Source organism: Anser cygnoides, chromosome 3 (assembly GCF_040182565.1).
Source record: "Anser cygnoides isolate HZ-2024a breed goose chromosome 3, Taihu_goose_T2T_genome, whole genome shotgun sequence".
Lineage (NCBI taxonomy): Eukaryota > Metazoa > Chordata > Aves > Anseriformes > Anatidae > Anser > Anser cygnoides.
In genome coordinates this window covers 120,611,375-120,638,590 of record NC_089875.1, presented here as the reverse complement: position 1 = coordinate 120,638,590, position 27,216 = coordinate 120,611,375, and the positions used below count along the sequence as shown (strand labels likewise).

At 44.3% G+C, this 27,216-nt stretch overlaps 1 protein-coding gene across 9 annotated transcripts in view; it reads right to left on the bottom strand.

Moving 5' to 3' along the window:
* Positions 1–26,676, bottom strand: part of KIF13B (kinesin family member 13B) — a 124,955-nt gene extending 98,279 nt beyond the window's left edge. For 4 of the 9 annotated variants that reach the window (XM_048079314.2, XM_048079316.2, XM_048079315.2 and 1 more), the window contains exons 1-2: positions 26,491–26,676; positions 16,074–16,167 (exon numbers count right to left, since the gene is read on the bottom strand). In XM_048079314.2, the coding sequence (XP_047935271.2) occupies positions 16,074–16,167; positions 26,491–26,545 (149 nt within the window). In that variant the 5' untranslated portion in view covers positions 26,546–26,676. Of the gene's footprint in view, positions 1–9,162; positions 9,464–10,851; positions 12,318–13,629; positions 13,706–16,073; positions 16,168–26,490 lie in introns of those variants that run through there. The other 5 variants (XM_048079319.2, XM_048079320.2, XM_048079321.2 and 2 more) reach the window with 5 other exon arrangements.
* Between the last annotated feature and the right edge of the window lie 540 nt (positions 26,677–27,216).

The following is a 27,216-nucleotide window of genomic DNA, read 5'->3' as shown; positions in this document are numbered from 1 at the left end:
AATAGGGTAAAGTATATGCATAGGAATTAATTCTGCAGAACTTTGTTCCTGAAGTAACACAATTGTCCAAAAATGAAGGTGATACCTTACCACAAGGTCAGTGCTGCTCTTTGCTTCCACCATTCATAAGCTATTTCTTTCCTTTCTTGCGAGCAACTGTAAGAAACCGATTTAAATAAGTTGTTGCTTCTCCTGTCATTTCTTCCTATTGCTTTTAAAGGTAACAACGGTCCAGGTATTTGTTTTTGTTACACAGCACACACTACTGGACTAAACACCTTTAAAATACAAAATAAAACAAAATGTCGAAGTTCACAACCAATTCAGAAAACAGCCACTCTGCCGAGTCAGTTCAACCAGGCAGGCGATCCTGAGTGATCTGCTTTGTGTTGAGGCTGCTTCAGCCACCTGGTCAAAAAACAACACCATGACAAAAGCACAAGTCACTCCAAAGTGAGCTTTTAAGAATATTTCGGGGTCCTTCCCCACCTGCCACTCAAACACCTTGAACAGGAGGGTTTGACAACAGGGAAGAAACCCTGTGGTGCCTTCAAATGCACCATCAGGATGGGTTTTCTCGCAACGTTTAGCATGCGGGATGAGAAAAAGGCTACAAAGCAAGTATTGCAAAGGGAAAGCCATAATTTAAATATACTCACTTGGTTTAGCAATTAAAAAGATTCCCTGCAAGCATCAATGGCATGAGGCTCCCATAAGAACAGGCTGCAACGGCTTGGAACTCAGCTAATTCAATGAGGTTTCCTTTCGAGGAAGGACAAAGATCTCCTGCTGTACTTCTATCTTCATCATACATTTTACTTACTGCATTTAAAAGGACTGAATTTTTAAAATAAGTTTTAAAAGGTCTTCACATGGCATGGTTTAAAACACAATTAATTTAGGAATTGCTTCAGTATATGATTTCTGCTCCTGTTTGAGGTCACATAAACAGATAATTTTCAAGCCTGAATATAAACTCGTTATATTTCATTACATTACCGATTAAAAATGTGCTCAAAACCTTCAGTTATAATCTCAATCATAATCATTCGCAAAACAGCAGAGAGATTTAAGTTATGGCCATTTTATTATTATTTTAAATAAACAGATGGGGAAGACAGCAAGAGAGAAACCACTGTTACGTTGTAATTAGTTTCCAGTTGGCCTGGAGGTGCCAGGACGGACTAAGTTATCAAATCAGTTTCTTTTTGATAAAAATTAATTTCATTTTTCTGCAAGGATGGATTTCGTTAACGCACTTCCCCAAAGAATTAAGCTCTTCCTAAGCATTAACCCTGACAATAAACAAGGATTAATGACTTTTGTGCAGCTTGGCAACATTTTTTGAATTTGTTAGAGCCAATAAAATCTTCAGAACAAAATCTGCTGAAATTCACAGCAAATCTAAGGCACAGACCTGAACAAACCCCATGGATTCCTAGATGCTGACCTACCTAACCCGCAGCATCTAAGTGAACATATTCCAATTCCAGCTTCTCCTTTCTAACACGTTGCTCCACAGCCTCTTCATCCTACAAGCTTTTGGAGGTACAGACTTCACCTTTGCAGGTATCAGCGCAATGCTCTGCATTAGGATCTAAGCAACTCTGTCTGGGCACTGTGAGCAGCAGCTGCTGCGGGGCAGGCTGCTTTCTTAGCCTGAGGGTGCATTCAGTGCTGCAAACACTGCTAATATGTTATTAGGGAGCATAAAATCCCATGCAAATCTTCTCAGGAACAGGAAGATGTCTGGCATATTGGCAAGGTTCAAGAATGCAAGCGGCAGCTAATGTTCAAAATACAAAGTATTTCAATATCCACGATCAAATTGGGCTCTTACATTTTGTTATTAATATCTCCCTCCCTTCTATCGCAAGGTTTGGGGATGCATTCATTCTGGACTAAGATATCTGACCACCTATAACACAAATATTCCTATTATTAGAAAAGACAACTCCATTATAACATGGAGTATGGCAAATTTTGCTAAAGGTTGAAATCTCAGAATTACCCTAGAAGACAGGCATACTGTCTCCTCCTCAGCTGACAACTAACGGAAGGGAAAAAAAAAGAAAAATCTGTGATCATTTAGGGCAAGAGGATCGCAGGAATTACCCCAGAGACGCACTGGGGACTGCAAACCCAGCAGTGTGAGCCCAGCAGGGCAGTATGGCTTTGCTGTGAGCTGCCTGCACGAAAGCAAACCTTGGCTGCTTGTCGCCCTCGTCCAACCCTGACAGCACCACCTGCAATACCGTCGTTACAAATGCGAGCATGCCAAGGAAGCTCGAGAGCTTAATTTAAGGTATTTTTACGAATTATTTCCCAGCTAGTGACTTTCAGAATAATCTACATGCTATTTACATTGGGTGCTACAGAAGATGATTTTGGAGCAGGTAACTGAATTTAGGAACTGATGGAGGGAAGAAATAGGAAATTTGGTTTTCCCCTCCGGAAACGAAAGCTACTTCCACCTTTACTGTGGAAGCAAAAAAACCCCACATTTCTGCGTACTCCCCACATGAAATCTCAGCCTCTGAACATCAGCACTATCTCACATGATATCCACAATACTAAGGCCTGCTCGGGCTCTATTCAAAACCCAGCAGGTCTCACGATGCTTCCTCGGCCAAGTCTGCAGACAACTGAGATGCTGGATCTCTGCCACCGAAGGAACTGCTCACATGATACATGATTAAAAACACCAATGGATCAACGTCCCATCTCCATTGCTTAGAAAGGCTGAAACCTTTCCCTTCCTTCAAAGCTTTTTTTTTTTTTTTTTCTTGTCCAGGAGCCAAAGCAGCCACAGCTCAGAGACAAGAAACAAACATCACTGAGGCAAAAGCATTCAGCTTGAGCTGGAATTTCTTTGGGTCCCATTCCAGACTGAGGTATCAACTCCTTTTTTATTAAAAAAAAAAAAAAAAAAAAGGGAATTCAATGTCTACATTTCATGATCATGACTCACTTTTTAGTTTCTGGATGGATGCAATTAATTATAACTTACCGAGAGGTTAAGACTTCCATCTTTATAATGACCCCTTCCAAATTAACTTACAATTAACTGCATCGCTACAGCCTTGAGAATGAACCTCTCGCTTTCCACATAATTATAGGTACGATTAGACAGGGACAGCTGGTATTTACATAGAGTACTGCCAGCTCGGTCGCCACATCTCTGCAAGGTAGGTGTTTTCTGAAGTCTACCACTCCGAATAAGCTCGCTCCTCAACAGTCCACAAACAACTTCTGGTTTTATTCATGGGCAGAGCTCCACGAGCTGCCCTTGGAGGTGTTCACAAGCCATCTGGACGTGCTCCAGCTCCAGGAGACCTTGCCTGAGCAGGGCGGTTGGACCAGATGACCTCCAGAGGTCCCTGCCAACCCTAACCAGCTCGGACCAGTAACCTTCATCCTTTGGGAGGGAATCGGTGCCAGGACCTTACCTGGGAGAGAACAACCCCAGAAACCTCGGCGGGGACTGAGCACAGAGAAGGAAAACACAGGTGAGGAAATGTTTGATTACAAACCATGCAACATCCTTAGCTCGAGAGCTGACCACCTTTTTCAGGAGAGGCTGTGCCAGGATATACATCCCGTATTACTGAGCTGTTTCCCCTTGTGTTGCCTTCAGAGGCGTGCATCCTACATCGGCACGAGGCTGCTCATCGCCAGCAGAGCCTGGGGCAGGGAGGACGCTGCTCTGCCAGCTCCCAGACCTGTGGCGAAGCGCTGCGGCAGTGATTCAGCAGGCAGAAACGTGCTCACCCCGCACCGCTCGTAGCCCTGCATTACAACATGAACCCGTCACGGCTCTGCCACCCTGGCGTAATTCTTGTAAGTTCTTGCCGTTGCTGCAATTGGATTAAATTCTTAGAAGCAGCAAAGAAAGGTATTTTAGTGGTGGCAGGAAGAGATAACAACTCTGTGCAAACTCTGCAGGCAGCAGTTGCACGCTGGAGCAAAGCAAGGATGTAAGGTTTTAGCACGAAGTTACTGCATGACTTACTTGTGGGCAGTGCAGGTACTAAGTTAGCGAGCTTGTAGGCGGTAGAGACGCTTGTAAGTCTCATCTAAGTGGTTTCAGTGGATTAGCAAAGCAACCAGCTAATTGCTTCCTCCCAGAACCATCCCTATTTCTTTCTTCTGCCACGAAGTTTGCATGCGTTTTTTTTTCTTCCTCCACACCTCTAAAGTGTTTTATTTTTCTGCTCGGCACACCGTAAATCTTCCTTCCTGCGGTACCACGGCTGCAAGCTCTGCAAAGTCATCACCTCCAGCTGCATTTTCACAAAGAAACCAGAGCTTTATGGGCTACGAGACGAAGCCTTGCTGGAGACGTGCCAGTCAAAGAGCTCAGAAGAGCAGAGAGCGTTCACGCCAGGAAAAGACTGGGCAGGAGAATAAAACCACTGATATTTCCCTTTTTAATCAGCGTTATTCTCATTAGGTAAATTTTTTTTTTTTACAAGTACCTTTGTTTCCAAGTATAAATGAAATTCAGATCATAAACATGTATAAATAACACTTAAAAATGCAGAGCTGAAAGGCTCATCACTGAAGGGCTATTCAGATAAAAGCCGGGTGGATATCCTATTTCTTCATTTTGTTAATCTGATCAGCACTGTAGAGCTACTTCTGCTGAAGAACAGAACAAAATGCTGGCAAAAGTCTGTGAACCCTGAGGAGAAAGAAAGAAAATTGGATTGTGCTTTGCAAAAGGCTGGAAGTAAGTGGCCTAGCCTAAAAACCTCAGACAATACACATTGACTTGTAGGGTTTCTTTTCAGCACTACCACAATATAGACCCCAAGTTCTGGTCCAACTGAGCTATGTGACCTAATTAGTTACATACCAGCACAAGAAGCTTCCTACATTTAAACAAAAAAAGACAATGCACACCACAAAAATACCCAACCAAGACAAAAAATAAAAACCCCAAACCAAAAACCACCCTCCTGAAGCAATAAAAAACCACCTTCCCCAAACAATAAAACCTTTCTCACATTAGGTATCAACCAAGAAAATGGAAAAAAATGCTAGATTTTAGGGCCTGCAAACGGAAAAAGAAGGAATCTGTGGCGATTATCCTACAGCCAAATAAGTGCAGAGCACAGCTGAGACCCAAATCCCCGAGTGCAGCCCCTGCCCTTATGAGAAGTCCATCCTTCCTCTCCCCAGGCACATTGAAAGTTCAGCTCTCTTCCTTTACATTCATTTGGCTAAAAAACATCACTACTTAACCTGACGGCTTCTGTCCCAAAGGAAAGTTCATCGGCCAATTGTTCTTTGCTTTTTTGTAGGATGGTATGTGCTTATCCAAGCTGTCTTAAAGTTAAATGTACTAACTGAAATGTTGTATCACATATTCCCACAGCACCAAATGCTGAACTCACACCGTAACAGTCCATGGGAAGCCACACTTGATATTATCCAACTTTATCCTGCCCTAGACCAAAAGAACAGATAAAGGGAAGTTATCTTCACGTAAATTAGAACCAGGGGAGAATAGTCTAGTATCTCTATTTAAAAAAATAAATAGGAAAAGGCAACAACAACAAACGCTTAGAGTGCCTTTTAGGACGAGGCCACAAGCTGCCCTACCTCTGCTGCTCCCTTCCAGGAGGACAGACATTCCACCCCACGGGGATGGGTGCTGCCTGTGCAAGAGCAGCAGATGCTGCATTCCTGCAGCCCTAGCTCATGGAAAACAAAAACAAAAATACTGACAAGATGTTGATTCATAGAACCAGAGACTGCTTTCTCATCTCCTCCTAGCTCTTTGCCATCTGAAATTAAAATTGGTAAATATCAACTGGAAAAGCAAATCTTGAGGTGCTGCAGCAATTGCAGGTTTCCCTTCTCTTATTGTAAAAGCTTGAAAACGAAGAAGCGGTTTCCTCTGAATTCAGCAGTGTTATTTCCAACCGTGCAGAGCCGTAAGATGATGACTGAACCAGGCTAACCCCTTTAAACGTAATTCAGCATCAGCTGTATGCATCATCTTTTGAACTTCCACCTCTAATTTACCACCACCGCAAAATAATAATAATTTATAGTAATATATAATAGCATATTATTATAATAATAAAGTTACCTCAAATTGATGCACACAACTCCAAAAACTTGTTCAAAGTTCCTCAGGACAATGATGATAAGAGACTAAAAGGTACGAGGTTTCTCCTTTTCTTCACTTCCCATATCAAGACCATAAATAGTTTAGAAAGCAAACCCTGACAGTTTTTGTATTCCATTCTCCAAAACCTAAGGCATTGAGAAGAGTCAATGTGGTACTGTCTGCCTATGTATTCTAGTTGACCATAAAAGTCAACACCACTAGTATTATGACATTTATTATTTATTATATTTATGATGTATTATTTAACCAGCTTCTCAGAAGACCACCAAAGCTCGGGTTAGCATGGGATGCCAGATACTCAACCTCAACACTCAGATTAGCTTATCCCAAATTAGCTTGAGGGATACATCTACACAAGCTAAACTGACTGCAACAAAGACGGTTACGAAATGTTCAGCATGAACAAAGTTATTCTGGCTACTGCAAAAATATTTTTTCTTGCATATCTCATGAATATATGCATCTGAGATAGAGATTTTGGAGTTTAATCTCTAAAATCCTCAGAAGAAAATTGGTAGGCAAAAAAATAGTTTAAGTAGTTTAGCATGCTTACAAATATGTTTATTTAGGTTCTGCTCTTAAAACTGGTAACTTGACCAGCATGAAAGCATGCAGAACCCATTTTATAGTCTAACCTCATGAAGCATTATTGTTGAAGAGTTGAGAATTAAGAAGGAATAATTCCACAAAAGTGCTCACAGCTGCAGCATCTATTCACAGCACTGCAGGCACACCTGGGGTTTGACCCCCTACCTGTTCCTTTTTCCTGCAGTGTATGGCCCTATCTTTCTTGATTTGTTAACAGTAAATATGCTTTAAAGCCTTTAAGTCTTCTGTTAACCTATTAAATCAACACAATAAATAAATATTTTGAACTTAAAGCTCAGCTTTCATCACCTATCCAGCATTTTGTTCTGTTCACGCTGTCGGAAGGGCTCAGGACAATTTGCTAGTGTTGCTTCTTTATTTTCATATATTCAGTTTTCACTCCATTTCTACCATTTTGAAGAATTACTACAGTCAAATCAAACATTATGCCCTTTCAAATTATTTTCATAAGAGAGAAACTTACACTGCAGTGAAGTCAAAAAACCCCATTGGGCTAAACCGGAAAACACTGGGTCAGATCCTAATTCCATCGAAACTGAAGTTTGAGCCATACTGCTACCAACTCTTCCCAAAGCCAACGGATCTGTCTGTTCTAACCTGGGCATTTCATTTAACAAGTCAAAAGACAATTAACTCATCATAGTCTCCTTGAAGCTTCAGTGTCCTGACTTTAAAACAGCCTGGCTTTAAGAACTAAACTGTAGATGGTTCTCTCAAAATTGCTGCGAATATTGAGATAAGAGCTCCATTCCAGTGAAATATTTAACATGTTCATTCTTGTAGTTTTGATACGCCACAAAAAGGGCTCTCCTCTCTTTTTTTTTTTTTTTTTTTTTATTTTTTCTGCACTCTGGGAACTGACCCTGACTGCTGGTTTGCTACGGGAAGGGATTGCAAATTGCTTTCTATTTGCAGCACAAGTCCACTCCTTAGATAACTCACAATCAGAAGCCTTTGCCAAGTCCAGCGAAGTCTGGTGAAGGACAGGCTGCTTAGCAACTATCAGCATCCACCTCTAAACACTGTCTGCAGGCAGCTCAGCCCTGTTACGGGCACTCCGCAGCTCGCTGCTGTAAAATCCTTCAGTTTAGTGAAGAACTGAGGTTGCAGGCACTTTCCAGCTGTATTAGGTTTTAAGGAAAGGGACCAGAAGTTAGGAATCCGACACAAGTAGGTGGTTATGCTTCACGTCACGTGGCATGTGAGCCAAATGAATTCTTCATCTGTTATGAAAAGTCTTTCCCTTAAGTGCAGGAGGTTGGGACCAATTCTGCCAGATCAGCAGCAACTGAAAGAAGCTTCTCTCATATTCAGCTAAGCAATATAAGGTGGCCAACAACAATTGCTAGTGGTGGTGTGGTTGCCTTTCAAGAGGACACAGCTTGTGTTAAAAGTAGCTTTCACTTACAATATGGGTAGAGTTTATAAATAACAGATAATCCTAATTTACTATGGCTATATCAGCCATAAAAAAAGATAGAAATAAATAGGTGTGACCCGACCGGAGGGCGGGGGACTGTCTTTAAAAATCTGTCAGACTCGCCGTTTTACTTCCTTAAGGAATATAAAATGGGATAAAGTTCTTTTCTAAGTGCACAGACACACGCAAGCTGGAGGTACAGTTCAAAGCTTTGTTAACATTTCAGTTTACACCAAAGATCTGTGGACGGTTTCTGCCTCCCATTCTCACTTCTACTCAGTCAAAGCGTGCGCATTGTGGCAAGTACACTTCCTTGCACGGCCTGCAGTGCAGCAGCCTCCTTCTCTCCCGGCAGAGCTCCTACCTCTCAATTTTGCCCAAGATAAGTATTTCACACAGCAAGCACTCACCTCCTCGTGCAGTGTAATACCACCTCACTTAAACAACCGAGGGCTCAAGAGGTGCACAGTGACAGCACCCTGCAGGCTAGCTGCTTACCCCTGCTCTCCTCCAGGCATCATCCCAATCCTCCATCCGTCCCAGATCCGCTCTGATTTAAGATCCTCCCAGGACAAGCTGCCCTTCAGACTTCCAAGAAAGATGATGATTTCTAGGTACTGCAGCAACTCATCAGACATTTTTATGCAGATAATTTATTTTACATCAGAAGGCATTCTGCAATGAAATGCAGATGACTGGCAGCTGAACGTAGTCCAGCTTTAGTTTGTATATAAAGGAATGTGCTCTGTAATCTAGTTTTATATGGCTTCCTACACAATAAACTCTGTTAATAGACTGAAGATGTAACGGTTTTACCAGGATTTTATTCAACCATTTAAACAACTTTGTCCATTTTCGAAGGTGAGACTTCAGTGTACTTTTCCCTCCTGTTCTAATGTATTTAGGCTGTTCAGTAAGCTGATCAATAAATCGGCTAATCAATAAAAAAATCAATAAATAAATGCAGCAATACTAACGTCAGGGGACTCACCGTAAATAACGATTTTACGGACCAGTGTCATGCTTGAAGTGAAAGTTGCACGCACAGATGCAACAGAGCAGCACAAGCAGAGTCAGCAACACAGGAAAATCTCACGGCACTGCTTTTGCAAACTTGAATTTCCTCCGAGCTGCTCTGCACCCACAAAGCACCAGTCTGGATGCAGACAGAGGCAGGCTTCCCTTTCTTCTGCATGTCAGCTGGCAGCCTTGGGAATATGCACGCTCTCTCGCCCTCCCCCACAACTTCCTGGAACGTTTCTGCATTACGAAACCTCGCATGGATCTGCTCTCTGCAAGACAAAGCTGAATTAACATCCAACCCCAAAATTGCGTTCTCATTTTGAGCTTTAGATAGGTAGGTAGATAGGTTCCTACCTATCAGTAGGAACCCTTAATAGGAATAGGGCGAGTGAGTCCCCCTCAGCACCAGGAGGTAACAGGGCCAATTCTGTGCCTAATGCTGCCTCTGCACACTCACATCCCAATCCGATTTGTTCCCATCCCAAGCAGTTTAGCACAGCAGGCATTAATACGATGCCAGGAGCGATGCGGAGAGGCAGAGCAGCATGCGGCGCAGTCAGCTTTCCCCCGTCTTCAAACACGATAATATTTCTTCATTTGAATTGCTTTGCTGTCAAATGGCAGCCACAGCACATCATACAAATGCCCCACCGAGCCCAATATTCAATTTCTGGTTGTGTCCAACAGCTGATACTTCTAAGCAGTGTGTGTGAAACAGCTGGGGACGCATGCACAAAACACTGCCTAGGACGAGGCAGCTCTTCAAGTGGGTCTTACCTAACAGCAGGCAGGGCTACGGTGTGCTTTCAAGAAAATGAGTGTATTGTTCCTTAAATATATACCAGTAATTGCCTCTGGTTTTGGGGGGCAAGGAGTTCTGCAGATTGACTCCGTATATAGCGCTGCATTCATACTTTTACTCCGTTTACTGATTACGCACATTCTTTCCGAAGGCAGAGCAACTGAAGCATGCATCCCCATGCACTCCCACTAACATACAGTATTTTTAAAAGTCGGTATTTCCATTACCCCCGTGGTCAGCTTTTCCAGTCCATATTTACACACACACATCCAAGAATGCAAACATAATCACGTCAGCCTTTCCTCTCTGGGCACCTTGAATGTCTGCACGCTGTTCTGGAAGACGTGGGGAGAAACAACTGCACAAAAGCAGCAAACTACTACGACCTAGACAAAAGGATCACAATACTTTTTGCTAACCCATCTTGAAATCGAAGCTTTCGACTACTGTTCCACATATATCAAATATTTTAGTGAATTGTACGAGTGATAATACGCTTCTTCACAAAATTTATTTATAATTGGTTAATTCAAGTTTTTCCACTGGTTGATGTACAGTTTCCCAAACCTGCGCTCTACCCATTTCTAGATTTTTGGAAATGCAATCTGTTTACGTGCAAGTTTTGCCACTTCGCTGTTCAGGCAGTTCCCATGCGATCAGCTACTCTAAGATTGGTATTTTCCCCAGTTATCAAGCGAGCACAAGATCTGCAATACTCCGCACGGCGAGAGCTGATAAGTCCTAACTTATTTTCAGCTTTCAGTAAGCTTTAAAGAAACTTCGAGCCACGCAAGGCAGTGCAGGAAGCTGAAAGATGGCTTCACCTGTGCTCTGCGTGGACCAAAAGCTGTGTACCTGCTCAGGCAGAGCCACGCAGGAGCTTATCCTGCCTCTCAGCACGCACGCCCTGGCAAGGCGATCCCGAGGCTCCAGGCTGACGGCGAGCAGGGGCAGCTTGCGTGGGCTTGCACAGACGCCGTCTTCTGCCTCTTAGTAGCTGCGCAAAGAATAGGTGAGAGCAGGACCTGATAAGATCCTATTCAGCTCTGAACAGACTTTCTGAGCTTGGCAAAAGCTCTGCGTGCTGAACTCATTATTTCACAGAGTATCTAGACGTTTTATGAACTTTCCAGTTAGATTAGAATACAAAGGTTGGCTCACCGTACATATTTCTACTCCCTGGACCACAGCAGTAGTCTTTTGTAATTAGTAAACACTCACACACCTATTTTTATTGCATTTTTTCTAAATTTAGGGGTTCCACATGGTTATAAGCATTCATCCACTTCACACTTAACCCTTCAAAATGAGTGAACTGATGGCACTAGGTCTTTGAGACTCCCTTATTACTGTTCTCCAGTACCATTTTTTCCAACATCAAGATCACTGTCTTGGTCCTAATCTTCACTTCTTCAAAAGCCTTGAAAGGTCCCTCAGCTTTGTCAGAGGGAAAAAAAACAAAAAAACCTTTCATCCAAAGATGACCTATGGAAAGATTAACACACTGGACTATCTCATCCTAAATGATGCCTGAACTCCATCATTCACCTGAAATCTGTAATTTATTACTTACTTACTGCATAAGTAGGATTTTTTTAATTGTTCTTTTTCCTAAATTCTATGGATATTGGTTTTATTCTCTTAACAATCTTCAACCTCACTTACAGAGGAACTTCAGAACTTTCTCTTTGCTGAATTATTACTGAATTATAATTGAAGTATTGTTGAATATTAGTAGCCACAACAAGGTAACCACGAAAGGTGATCTTGTTTTAACTGCAAAGAAAGTAGTCCAAAATCATTTGCCCCACAAGTCTTCTTCAGGGCTGTCATTTATCTCAAGAAAAACAGGTGGGGGTGGAATTGAAATGGTATAGAATTTTCTAAATGTATAAAAGTATTCATCTGGAAATAAAACATACCTGGGCTCTATCCAGTTCCTCAAAGCAGAAATCATCAAGCTCAGATTCTGAAAGGCTACAAAGATCCTCAAGTCTGACTACGATACCAGCACACCCCTTCTCAGTTCTCAGGACTCCTTAGAAAACAATCAAATTGATTTTCTGTAGCTCAACTTCACACGCAAAAAAGTTTAAATCCTGGAACACGTACCTTAAAAGTAAAAAACACATCTGCTTGTGTTTAAATTTACGAAGATATTCAGTTCTTGAAATATCTATTACAATGTACTACTTGAAGATATTACTATAGTTGAAAAAGGAAAACCCAGACTGGTTTAACGTAGTTGTCCACTTCAGTTAGCTGCACTTGTTCCTTTGGAAAGTTTTTTTTCATGTGCTAGCCTTTGGAATCGCTCTGTTCTGTAGAAGGAAAGCATCTACAGTAAGAAGCAAAGCATCTATAAACCAGAAATAAGGACTAAAGTACACAGAAGTTCCATTTCCTTTAATTTTTAAGCATATTCTCGTGAAAAAAAAAAGGCTCAAAGTTGGTTTGTTGGGCAGATTTAATAAAGCTTTGTTTTACCAATATCCCAGCTCCTTCACAAGCCTGCTCCGGACCGACACACAGCTGATTTCAAAGCTTTTCATCAACTACAAAGCTTTTCACCAAATACAGTTCTGCCTGCAGTATATAATAAAACTCCGTTTTCTGACCCGTCAGAATAGTTCTTTTTAATAGGTTTGTTTTGGGAAAGGTAAAATCACAACAAAAGAAAATTGATAGTAAAAATATATATATAAATTGAAGAACCTAACGTAATTAGAGTCTATTTAGATCTTTTTCAAAAGAATTTGTATAAATATTCCAATTGTTGCTGTCAGATTTCTCTCTTCATTTCATAAGTTCAGAGCCTCTTTCAAGCCCTAGCCACCAAGTAACCATGTTCTGAGCAACCTCTGCAGTCACAGTAAATCCTGTGCTGATAAACTTTAGCCCTGACATTTGCAACAGAGAACTACACAAGGCGGACAGGTCACGCTGGTGATGTTGCTCGTTTATACCCAATCCCTGGAGGTTCATACATCCTTGAAAAGGGAGATTTTGATTTTAAAAGGTCATTATCTGGGGAAACGTGTGATGAAACTCCAGGCGCTGTGGCAAATCACTGTATAAAAGCAACTGAAGAAAAGGTTGTCCATTTCCAGGCAGCACAATTTTAATTGTAATATGAGAAACCACAACTCAGCCAACCCAAGCCCAATATCCCAAGGTTGGTCACAAAGCCTACCCAGCCCAGAGGTCATCCAATTTTAAAATTGATCTTCTGCACAAGATCACTGAAACCAGCGGAGCACTATCAGCGATCGCTCAATACCACAACTGGCTGCATTTCTGTCTCAAGAAAGGTCATTTCTTGGTTAAGGAAAACTAACACAAGGATGCTAGATTTCTGAAGTTGTACAAAAACAAACTTCCTTTTTTGAGAGCAAGTGTTTTACATGCATTTCCTAATCCTCAAGTCCCTAGAGAAATGTGCAAATATTATATTCAGTTTGTAGACACAGAAGAAAAAGAGGCCGATCAGCTGCCACCTGGATCTCCAAATCATTCCTTCATTTTTAATGGAAAATTTGAAGCTGCCAGACTCTTTTTCTGAAGACCTGAAAATGTTTCAACAGCGATTACATCAACACAATTCGCTGCCTCCACAAGTCAGGTCTCACACACCTCAAGCTGGGTATCCATCAAAACATGAAGTGCACAGAAAGTGGATTTTCTGACTTTTTTTTTTCCTCCCAGGGTCCTACAGGAAAGCAGATACAGGTGGGTATATCACTCAGGATCTCCAAAACCTACTTCTTGTCTTTAACTAAGAGATGATGGAGAACATTGTGTCAGGTATTCGCCATGTTAACAGCGCTGTCAGCAATATACCTATAACCTATACAACAAATACACCTACCTGTGACCCGGGCTAATTCACTTACTGGTTATTTATACCTACCCATCACCCAGACTTGGTTTCTACCAGAGAGGATGGAAGTGGGAAAACATACACGTTTCCCAAAGTCACAGGTTGTTTTTGCAACTGTTGGCTGAGTCATATACAAGCAGGGTTGGAACAGCAGATTTCTGCTCCTCAAATTCTTTTCCTGGTTCCTAAGTTGACTGTAGCATCTTAATGAGAAATGTAGACAAGGTCTTAAGGTTTTCAAATGTACCCTGCTTTGCAAGCATCTAAGTAGTTTATTTACAGTATTATTTTTCTTTTCTCTGCAAAGTAAGAGCATATGAGATGTGTCAGAATTCCCTGAACTCACTTTGAGCACTACACAAGCCTAAAATCAAAATGATTTTATAGCACAAGGCAAAGCTGTTGAGTGTGGATTTGGAAATAGACACAGAATTTGAAAACAAATGAACCCCAAACCTAGAAAACCATAATTAAAACCAACTTCTTCCTTGAGCTGATATTCGAGATTCCTCTGATGGAGCTGCAGAAGCCAAGGCAACTGAGCAGCAGCCCCTCTCGAGGGGATTACATTCTGGAGAGGATCCTCTTCCAAATCCTCACTGCTTCAAATTAATGCTTCTGCGATACGTTGTCTCCCTGTTTGCAGGCAAATCTTCAGGGCAGCTAATGGGCCTCCGCTTCTTCCCCTTGTAGTAATCACCCCGTATAAATTCACCCTGCTTGCTGCTTAGATTAGCAATGGGTATTTGTGAAAATGCAAATGAGCCATTCTTCAGTCCGGGGCGCTGGGTTCTCACACAAGACTCACCACCTTGCCTGGGAAGTCAAGGCGATTGCCAAACGATTCCCTCCCTCGCCGGGGGGCACGATTTGCATTACGTTATTCTCTCACGACTGCAGTATGAACATTTGCAAACACACATTAGTGAGGATGAACTGCGCAGCGTTCGCTCGGCTGCCACATTTCAGAGACACTCCGGATAACGTCCTTAATACCGCTGACTAACCTGGCTTTTGAGAATCTCCCTTTCCTGCCATTTTGCGTGGTTTGAGAGGCTCAAGTCAGCACAGGTATTTGGCAGCTGAACAATACACGTGTTTCTGGAGGAGGCAGATATGAACACAAACAAAACCACCCTGCCCCACACAGCCATTTTTAAGGACCTTCTTAAAGCTCCAACCCCATTGTCTGCAGTAAGTCTTTTAGCTGGTGTCAATAGAAAATGCATACTGCAATTGATTCAGTTGATTATGTTGGCTTTTCGGCATGTTACCACTTGGGGTTGGTGAAGCCTAACAGCGTCCTTTACCCCATCTGTGATGTACAGCGCAGCTTCACATGATAAAACATGATAAAAACATTTTTTTCTGTGAAAACTACAACACGTTGCATTTAAACAAAGCTCTTCTGTGTGTTTAGCTGAATTTCTCTCAGTTCTGTCACCCCTCCACCCCCCCCTTTTTTTTTTTCCTTACCAGAAAACAGATCAGGATCGACTGTACATGGCCAGGAACAGCTTTTGCCTTTTCCTGGACCCCTGTTATTTTGTTTCACGCACACAAGCTTTTCATTTCCTTCCCTTGCAAACAAGCAATAAATTAACTGCTCCCAACCTGAACCCTACCAACAACGACACGACTTTTCAGTTTCACAACAGTTTAACAAATCGATGCCCGTTCCTCCACAAACCCTACTCCACAAGTCCCTACCTTAGCCACCTCTCCAAGTATTTCTGATGCATTTTTGATGCCCCACCACTGTCATGACCCTCGAGAGCTACACCTCTCCAGCATGTCCCTATACCCCTTCATACACGCTATTCCGTTCAAGCCCGTGATGAGAAAATAACTGTGAAGATTGATTTCATTCCAAAACGACAAACTGTGCCCTGCTCAAATGATTCTGCAGATTTAAATATCTCCAGTCCCATAATAGCGCACAAGAAGGAATGAAAACAGTTCAGACCCATTAATTGCTAGCACATTGTTTAGAGCAGGAAGCAAACACTCATTTTAAAAGGCAGTATTTGCTTTTCAAAGCATCTTCCCAGCACGGCACAGTCAGCTTTACCTTATAGATGCTGGTAACTACATAGCAGAAGGAATATGAAAGCCCTCTATCAAGGCCTACGTTTCCCAGTTGTTAGCCTCATATTTAATTTATGAAACCTGACCTTCCTCATTCAAAACATCTTACCTGGCATCTCCTTTTGAAAGGTTGGTGTTTACGGGGTGAAGAATAACCTTGTTTGCATCCACATCCACCACACATTTTGTATGCAGATCAAGCTCTATAAAGAAATGAGAAAAGTGTCAAGTGCCGCTCTCAAAGCTCCCGGATTATATCCACCATTACTTCCTCCAGACACCAAATTTATTCACGCAGCCTGACAGCCACCCATCAGCTGGAGAATAGCAACAGGACTACTGCCAAATTCCTCTCGTAGAGATATTCTGCTGGGATGGATTCTGTCCAGCTTTAAAGCACGCGCTCTTTTCACGCCAAGAAGGAGCGTTTTAGGTTTTGCTGAAGGACGATCTGCGGATACGAGGCGGTATGAAATTTCTGCTGGGGACAGAACCGTTAGGCACGGGACCACTTGGACAACTCTCCTCATTTCCCTCCGAGACAACTCAATTCTTGGAAGGAAAGCTGCCCCGACCATCTGCAGCACGTTTTCCCGGCCACTTGTGTGATACCGCAGCACCCCGTGCCAGCTGTCCGGCCCGGGGCACCTGCTCAGGGAAATTCAAGTCCCATCAAAAATAATTTTGGTCTGAGTGTGCAGAAAGGGGCTTAGCCCACCCCACGGGCTCCAAGGAAGCTGGAAAGGCCAACTCTTCCAAACGATGCTAAGCAATGGGATATGACCTATGAGTAATAGGAATATTTAGAATAAATCCCACTCTTTAGCGGAAGAGGCGGGGAAAACAAAATAAAAGCTTCAGATAACGCCGACAACCGTGCAGGGTATCCACCCAACGACAGAGGGAGTTAAATATAAAAAAGCAAACTGCCACTTGCAACCCAAGTCCCTGCCTACAGACACCGGTGCAGTCCTGTCTTCTTACACCGATGCTGAGCCTGGAAAGCGCACCCAGACGCTGGTGCCTACAAACAGGAGACACAAATGGGACGCCCCGTGTGCTCTCGAGCGCTGTGATGGCAAGAGGCAACGCACAACCACCTCCGTAAAGGATTCAGCACCTCACCTGAATCACCGAAATACGCTCCCGTCTAATCACGTTAATTATAATCCTCACCTTCCTTCATCTCTGCTCCTTCCTTCCTTGTCACCTCTGCCTGCTCTTTTACCTCGCAGCACCTTATAAACTCACACTGCAAATCTCTCAGGCAAAGACCACAGGTTTAATTTATTGCAGGGCACCTCACAGGCGTCTTTCTACTGTTAAATAATACAAGAGGAAGTTTCTTTCCTTGACTTTTTGTAAGAGATGTGATACATTTTTCACTATTTGAAAGACAGCAAAGAAAGCCAAAGATTACCAGGTCAGAGCAAGCAGCCACATGAAACTGAAACTGGAATTCTTTCTGAACAAACTTCTCCTCTATTATTAAACTCCGCTTTTGTGGAAGGAAGAGACAGACAAGTTTCAGAAGCTGCTGTTTATTTTAATTTCTCTCCACACCCTGAAAGCCAATTTACCTAACATTAATACGCAACACATGCTTGCTTAGCTCAAATTATACTCTTCGTACGTCCCAGATCTGACATGCCACTTTATCTTGGCCTGGCTGGTTAGTGATTAACGTTCTGCGTTGCAGTGACCTGCTTTTCCTCAACCACGGACCAAGGTTTTTATATGCTACTTCCCTTATGCAAAGCAGAAGGCTCGCTCTGGGCGTAAGCACTGTGGTCGCTGTCACGTTTTTTTTAATCTACCTCCTGAGAGAGAATGCTGATGGCAGGTCTTGTATCCGCGACTGCCCACGAAACTCGAGGTCTTGTACATCTCTTTGTGAAATACCTCTAGGAGAGCACACAGACAGGATACAGGAGGTCCTCAGAGTGACGCCCTCACAGGAAAAGAGGGACGATTCAAAGCCAGTTCATCGTGTAAAGCACACCTTGCCTGCTGCCATCAGCAAGATAATGTTAAAATCCCTTATCTGGGGATCGTACACGCAGGGCACAAATGAGGTGAGCTGAACTAACAGCCAGCTATTGCCAGGCAGGGAACAGTCCTCCTGGCTACGTGTGCCTGCGGCTTACCTGCCACCACTGCCGTGCTCGCCGGACTCCTCTGCAAGTCATTAAGTTGCTCCCTTGGCAGAAAACCACCCAACGGTAAAAAAGGGATGTGTTCGGGCACTACAGAAGGTTACATCAGCCCAGTGAGAGGTCTGAAGAGCGCCAAAGGCAGTGCAAACAAGAGTGTACAGGGGGATTGAGGAGGCAGAAGAGCAAGCCCTTCTCCTGGCTGAGCCTGAACTGCTACACCAGCTCACGGTGTCCCGGGGAATAAATCCTAAGAGAGGGTTTTATTCAGCCTCCAAGCTGGGTTAGCTATCAGATCCCCTTCCGGACACGTATTCCAGTTACCTGGGCAAAAGTTTCACAGGGCAGCTCTTCTTTTTGCTGAAAAAGTAGTTTAAAACTTGTTTCCATAGCTCATCGTACACTTTTTTACAAATTCTGTCTCCATCACAAAGCATATTCTTTGATTTCTGATTTCTTTAATGATCCCGGTAGGCTCAGAGATGAATCTTACATTAGCTAGTACTGCAAATCCTATCATCATCATTTCCACCTCATTAAGTCTTCAATGTCATTAAAGCAGGTTAGTCTTATAGAGAAACTATCTTCCTCCTCTTTTTCATACGATCACACGTACTCCGCCCTTACTTTTACTAGTTTCAGCATCTCCCAAGCAAGCAGTGCTCTTGCTGCCCCTGAACAACAAGCACAATCAGGCTGCATCAAAGCAAGAGGATAAGCAAAACCCCTAGTTAGTTCATCTTGCAGCGAGGAGGAGTCGTCGTTTGTCAGGGCTGGGGATTATTGTTTCTTTCCACGCAGACATAGATAAGTTTTTTGTTGGTTTTCTCTTCCAGACAGCACGGCTTCGAGGAGCGCAACGATGACAGAAGTGGCTCACACAGTCAAACTTCAGAGTGTTATCACAAATCATCGTGGCTCTGTGTTTTCATCATTAAACCACCAAGACTTAAAAATCTCACCTATTATTATTCCTAACCTCCTTCTACCTTCACTCATTAATTCCCAAGCAAACACAATCAACTGCTCATTTGCTTCATCAAATCAAGAAACTCATCAGCTAATTGCCTTCCAAAAAATCAGAACGCAAACTCTCGGCATCTCAAGAGATGCGTATTGAGGGGAACGAAAGCTTCTTCCATTGCTGCAGCGTAAGGGAATTGTGACATCCATAATAAACGGGTAACATCTCGATCATTTTTCCACGTTTACGTTTCAGAGCTGTAGAAGTTGCTCAGCGAAGCTGGGCTGAGCACAAAACTCGTTGTCAAGCCATGTGCATCCAAGCTACTCACAGAGTTGACTTTTTATTTTACTTGTCAAAGTGGAAGCTGGGCCTTGAAGGAGGCCACTCTCCTTACCGTTTCTCTTGATTTCTCTACTCCTTACAAAAAGTTTCCTCAGACAATAAAAACGGGGATTCAAGCAACGCAGATCTTAGGTGAAACCATACTCACGTGCAAATCCTAAATCATTATGTCTTTGATAAGCCTTACGGGCATTGCAAAAAAAATTAAATAAATCACACCACCCATACACTTTGGCCTTTTTCACTAACCTAAGAAATTCAGCACGGCTCAGACAGGGTAGAGAAAAGTCAGAAAACGAGAGCAAGCAGGAAAAGCAAACCCTGGGGCAGCCTACCACTGCACACCACGGTGGATTCAGCAGGCTAGAGACACGCTGGTATGCTCCCAAAGACAGGTAGGAGTTTCCATTCCCTCCGTAATAGCTGTCACGCCTCTGGTACTTGTAAACTCAGCACAGCAGATTTTCCAGAACAGTTTTTAACGTTTTTTTTTTCCATGGTGTTTTCCACGTGCTGATCCCAAGGGCTTTACAGCCACTACGCTAAAAAAGTCATCCCCTTAAAGGTTACCAGACAAAATGACCCTCGGCGACAGCCTTCACCGGGAGGTTTGAGATGATCTTAAAAGGAAAGATGATACAGTAAGTAAGTTTGTCTGCAATTTATTAAATTGGTGGTTGGGACAGCGGCATAACGGCTTCTAGTCCAACAGCCGGAGTAGCCGAAATGTCTGTTGCGACTTATTTGGCCTTCTATACCTTCCTCTTTACATACTTGACTTGTTGCCACATTCTATAAGATAAACTAAGGGAAAGCACTTGCCAAGCCATCAAAAGCCTTCATTTCCATACAACTTTTTTTCCACCAGATTTCAATTTAAGAAACTCTTATTTCTGATGGCTGACCATTTTTTCAGCCCTTTTGAATACTATTTGATCCCAAATCCTACTGAAACAAAGATGTGAACCTGGTGCTATGAGCCAGGTCGAATAAAACCTGCACCAGATTCTTCCTGGTCCTACTACTGGGTGCAGGGCATCTGCAGAAAGGTCCCCTCGGAGACAGGACATCGGGGTCGGCAGTCACTGGGAGCCAGCACGGCTGCTCTTGGGGCTTCAGAGAAATTAACTGGGGTAAAAAAAATAAAACATGAAAGGCTTAAAGTGCACATACTAAGCTCGTAAGTCAAAACTGGCCCCAAATACAACAGCTCAGAATAATCTCCTGTAAAGACCGAGACGACAGAAATTGTGTTTTGTAAATTGCCAGCAGATTTTCACAAGCTTAACATTCCCTTGAAGGTTAGAACCGGAATGTCGTGCCTGCAAGTGGCACTGAATAAGAAATTAGTTTCCTCTGCCTTCCTCGGTCCGAAAAAGCAAACAGCAAGAACACTGAAAAATGTTTAAATACTCATTTAAAAATATTTATCGCACGCTAAGTGAAAGTCAACTAAAAAAAACAACCCACGAGGCTGTTGTTTGCTTTTGTTGCTGTTTTTTTCAGAAAGCTGGAAGCCAGTTCAAACACAACAGGTCCCCACGTCTCCCTGCCAGTGTTTGTTGCCTTAAGAGTGATTTTTCTCTTTGCCCTTCACTATGCAGACGCCAACACAAATAAAAGGGAAAACCAACTGGCTATACAACAGAGAGCAAAAACAACTTATAAATAAATGACAGCGCTAAGAGCTTAAATGGAAAAAAAGAAATAGTTAGCCTAATAGCACTCTTAGGACATTAATTATAAGCCACACTAATTTACACATTCAGGACAAAAATACTACACTGATTTGACTCGTCCCTTAAGCCTACGTGAAGTCTAAGGAGGCACCTTTCAAGCTTCTCTGCTATACATTCACTGCACAAATATCGATCATGAAATTTTCAGTTTGCAGCAATTAGAGGTCATCAAATATGCATGAGCGCATCTGGCGGGGCACACGGTATTATCTCCATGATGAGGCGTGCGTCAGCTCACGCAGGAGCCCTTCGCTTGTTAAGGCTACTTCACCCAAAGGGTAAATATTGCTTTTTTGTTTATTTGACCTTCCGCTGTTTCGTTTTCTGCAAGAAGAGAGCTTGCCAAACAGCTTCAGTGATGGCGCTCCGTGTACCTGGACATTAACCTGCCTCATGGTCAGTGCTGCGTGCGCTGCTCAGCTCCCAGGACCAGGCGACTTCATCGGGGTGGTGGCTTTCTGTTGTCTTCTTGGTGGCTTTCTTGTTTCAGCTTCAAAGTCACCAGGAACGAAATGCAAGAACGTTTCCTCTGCCACTAAAAGCCAGGGCAGAACTATTCGCAGTGAGCGCATCTGATCTTTTGTTGGCTTCGTGAAGGTAAAACGTGAAACCAGAGCAGAAAGGTAACCTCGTACTGCACTTACGGCTAGCTCTAAAGATGTAATTAGCACAGGAATTGCTTGCCTTCTGCGGCATCCACGTTTGAGTGCGTGGTAGTCTCACCAGTTTCTCTGGCGGTGGGGAATAAACTCGTAACACCTGCGGAGTCCTTAAAATACGACTGCCTGGCTGAGGAATGCAAGGTGAAACACCGACTCTGCGTGCTTTGCCCATTTGTCACCCTTCCTCCAGGTTAATCCGGCTCACACCGCAAACACTATTTCATAGGTTATCAACAACCAACAGGAAGCACTAAAAAGTCGAGGTGCTCGTTTATCACAAGGTTTATAGGGCAGGACAGCCTGGTGTTTTGTACGCTGCCATCAGAACACAACAGGTGCCGTTTCGTTTACTCTAATACCATAATTAACCCTATAAGACCGCTTGCACAAACCCCGATTTATAGATAAAACGTTTCTGTTGTAATCTTTGCTGGGGAAAAAAACAAACAAACACAGAAGAACCGCCCCTGTCTCCATTTCAGTGGACTGGGAATGCAACCTCCTCCAGGGAGCAGGAGGACAGCAAACCAGCACCTAACACCGCCCTCAGCTTACAGACAGGGCAGCAAATTCCTTCCTCGCAAGCACTGCAGGCAGTGGTTGATCGTCAACGAGCAGCATCTGAACCCAGAAACTAGTCCAGATGAACACGCTTCAACGTGATAGACGCCAACGTCTATTTACAGGCAACCCAGAGATTTCCCCTGGAAGCCATCGACCCCGTGCCACGGTGCCACAAACCTGCAGGAAGAGCGGATGCCCACGCTACGCTCGGTTGATTCACAGACACACAAACGCAAGGATTTGAACCTGCTTATGGGATGCGTGTATGCCAACGTCACCCGAAACCAAAATATTCAGTAAGACAGATCTTAAATAAAAAGCCTCAAGCTGTCTTTGGCTTTGCCTCGTGGTATGGCTTGAGCTCTACGCAGCGTTTACCTGAAACGTAATGAATATCTGCTAAGTGAAGTGAAGCACTGACAACATTGATAAAGGGAAACCCGCTGCAACTCTAAAATACAACACCTGAAGTCACCGAGTGGTATGAAAAACCCATCTCAACAAGTGGTGCACTAGGAAATATTTTAGCGAATGACGTACTGCAATAAAACCAAGGAAAAAACGACTTTAAGAGTCTTCTTAAATAAAACAAGCTGAACTATTTCCTTTATAACTGCATGTTAATCGAGATCTCTGCTCACAAAGTACAAAAAAAGAAGTCCTGATTACTGCCTACAAGGGCTTACAACTTCGGAAGTGTGACACTGCAGGTGAAAAGACCCAGACGTTGTTTTATAAATCATGGCTTCCATACACAGCCTGTAGGATTGGGGTCTAATTTGAAGCAAGATGTAAAAAAAGAAAGCCTAAATAAAAAAATAATTCAAGTACAATTATGAATGCTTCCCCTCACTGCTAAAAATTAGTACTGTAAGCTTACTTAAGGGATTGCCACTTTGCATGAAACAGAAGCAGGACCCTCAATAAGATCACCTTGAAATGCAAGTCCTTTAACCAACTATTTGACGTAGAAATCCCTCCAACACGCATGCAGAACCTATTACACTTTTATGAGCTGTATAAATTAGTAATCGTTAAACATACCGCTTTTATTAACCTAATAAACCCTCGCCTTAAGAAATTCATAATTCAAACGCTACAGACAACCACCACCACCACAAGTAAACGCTGAGAATATATTTCAGAGCTTCAGCTCCTACAGTTGGAGCCATCTGACAGGTTTGCAGTTTTAAGCCCTTTCGGTTCAGAGGGAGGGAAAGAACATTACTCGTGACCCTGAAGAAAACAAATACTTGCTTCAGGTCCAAAGCCCCAGAACTTCATACAAACGTTATTAAGAACAAAGTGCAGATTAAAGAGTTTCCAAGAAAGCCGCCTCTTGCCTCACGGCTGATTAAAAAAGCAAAGCCACAGAAGTCTTACAGCTAGATGACTCGTAAGAAAATCAGTTACACAAATTCTTAAATTTAACATCGTGGCGGTGAGAAAACAAATAGGCTTCTTCTCGCTGTCTGTTTCTACAACTTCTACGAACATCAGAAATGCTGTACACAAGTATCAGTTGTTTAAAACTGCCTATAGCATCTGGATCACAGCAAATAACCTGAGTAAAAAAGTAAATAAATTATTCCAGGACAGTTTGTTTTGGGGAGGAAAAATAATTTGATTTTTGAGTCTAGACTTGCATGGCTTTAGCTATCACTCACAAAATAACGGGATGCTTAACAGGTGCAGAGCTGTTCTTACAGGGGAGAGGTAATGCCCTGACAGCCGAGCTATGTGCAGGATATGGGATTCGAGTCCCCTTTCTCTCTTGTGAACAGCAAGGGTGATACTTGGATATCCATCGCTCCCCGATGAGCCACCTCATAACAAGGTTCCAGCTTGTCTCCTCAGCCCATTACATTTTAAGTTTAGAGAGAATAAGGTGGCTCTGATAACAATACATTCCCTTATTCTCCCAAATATGTACATCTTTAAACCTACAGCCCTTCCACCCCTTTCTTCCCCTTTATTCTCACCACTTCGTCCTCCAGCACCTCCACGTACATTCTCTGCAGATCTCAGTCTCTAGCTGGAAATAGCTGGAAGACCACTACACGTGCCCAAAGTCGGGGCTGAACATATGCAAAACATATGCCGGGAGGGAAAGGCGCGTTAGTCACCCTTGGAGATCCACAACTTGACAGAAGCTGCGCAGCCTCATCAAGCTCGATCTGCTCTGAGCAGGGGATGGGACTAGAGACCTCCAGGGGTCCCTTCCGCCCTGAATTGCTGTACGATCCCATAATCTGGGCAGTGAAGAGCACAACACAGAAGAGGTCTGGGTCACAAGCAAGGAAATGATCTATGACAGGAAAGGGACGTGAGCAAGAGGAAAGACCGTGACTATCCCCAAAACGGGGCACCACCTTCCAGGTCACAGAATCATTAGGGTTGGAAAAGCCCTCCAAGATCATCTGGCCCAACCATCTCCCTACCCCCAATGTCACCACTAAACCATGTCCCCAAGCACCACGTCCAGCCTCTCCTTGAACACCCCCAGGGACGGTGACGCCACCACCTCCCTGGGCAACCCATTCGATGCCAGCTCCCAACATCTCATCCCCCCTGTCCCTCTCCCTTCGCCCATCAATTCCTCACAAGGAGGACGTGTCCTTCCTCCGTTTTGAGCATCGTTGCCACAACTTTAAAAAAAAATATTTTAAAAACACAGATTCTGGTCAAACTATCCTCAGCTGACCTAATCCACCAGACCATAGGGATATCAACACCATCTCCTTTACTTTGCACAAGGTTCTTGACAGCTCTTGCGAATATAGTTTGACATTCCCCTGCTTTTATTTTAAAAGGTAGGGAAATACTTTATTCAGTGACTTTAACTTTTTCTTATTATTATTGTTCACTGGAAGGAGTTAAAGAGTTATTCTGTTTCCGATCAGATAGGAGATAAAGGGCTTTATATTTCCTTCCCTTTCTGCTCCAGCTATTAACCTGCCTTCCCTCGATCCCCTTTCCCCAGAAGGAGGCCTTGGCACACTTCTGTGAGAATGTGGGAAAACAAAACCTTATACGTTCCTTGGACCGCTGCCTTCTTCACCTCCCCACTCCCCGGCTGCAGTTCCCTTTTCATGCTTACTTCCTCGTAATCTCGAGCAAGTTTTCCTAATTAAGACGAGTCATAAACATTTAAGCAGATGCCCGGACCGCGGTGTGATTAACAAAACCCTCAGGCAAGTTTTGTTGAGAGGGGAAAATAAAAAAAAAAAAAAAAAAAACAGCAAAACCTTCTCAATTCACACTTCCTCTTCCACGTTTGTTTTTCCCTTGTGGTGCCTCTGTCAGCCGGTCAACTCCATCCCGGCGAGGGGAAGAAGTGACACGGCAGAGGGCTAGCGCAGGGAAAATACAGAAAAGGAGGAATTTTCCCCCAAATCAGAGAGAAGGACAAGATCTTTGGGGGAGGGCAGGGCCCGGCTGTGAAACAGGTGCGGGAGGCGTGCACCCGGGAGACCACAAAAAGCCCTAAAACGGGGCGGAACGAGGAGAAATAAGTTGGTTTTGAGGAGGGAGGTGGCAGAGAGGTGTGAGGGGGGAAGGTTCCCCCAGCTGCACGACCCTACTGAGGGGACAGCCGCAGCTGGACCCCGTGACGGACATAGGGACACTGGGACACACGGACACACAGACATTGGGACACCCGGGACACACGGACACCGGGACACACGGACACCGGGACACACGGACACCGGGACACACGGACACCGGGACACCCGGGACACACGGACACCGGGACACACGGACACCGGGACATTGGGACACCCGGACACCGGGACACACGGACATTGGGACACCGGGACACACGGACACCCGGTACACCGGGACACACGGACACCCGGGACACACGGACACCCGGGACATTGGGACACACGGACATTGGGACACCGGGACACACGGACATTGGGACACCCGGGACACACGGACACCCGATACACCGGGACACACGGACACCCGGGACACACGGACACCCGATACACCGGGACACACGGACACCCCCACGGACACCCGGGACACACGGACACCCGGGACACACGGACACCCCCCCGCCCGGCGCTGAGGAGGGGAAGGAAGGGCTCACCTCGTCGGTTCATGGGGCGGACGCGCACCGCCACCTTCACTTTGGAGTCCCCCATCGCGCCCCCTCCGGCCTCCCCCCCCGCCCACCGCGGTCCCCTTCGGCCCCTCCTCGGCTTCCGTCTGCGGAGGGACAGCCGGCGGCGGCGCGGGGAGGAGCGCGGAGCGGGGCGAGACCGGCAGGCGGTGGGAGGGAGGCACCGTGCCTGACCAACGTCCGGCCGGACTACAGCCCCCAGCGTGCAGCGCGGCGGGCTGGCCGGGAGAAGGGGGGGTGGAGTGGCGCGATGCGCGATGGGAGTTGTAGTCCGGCCCCGCCGTCGCGGCCCGGGGTGGCGTTGCATGCTGGGATATGTAGTCCTCGGGGAAAGAGGTCTTCAGTGGAGGCCAAATTGTGGTTTTGGGTGCTGGCAGGGTGGGTCTCGGGGTGCCCCAAGGCGCTGCCACTCGGCTGCCAGTGAGCGGTATCACACCTCAGTCCCCAGCAGTGTCCTGGGACCTTCTGAGGGGAACACAATCATTTTTCATGATGCACACAGACAGCTTTCCACACCGCTTTTGGGGTTAAACATGTCTCTTCTGGTCACTTTCCCTCTGCACCCTCTTTTCGTGTTCACCTGCTGCACCCTCACGAGTAGCAAAACTGCAACTTTGGTGACCAAACCAAGCCATCTCTATCAAAAAAATTAAAAGATTTATATCTTTTTGAGTGCTGGGATGAATGTGTATG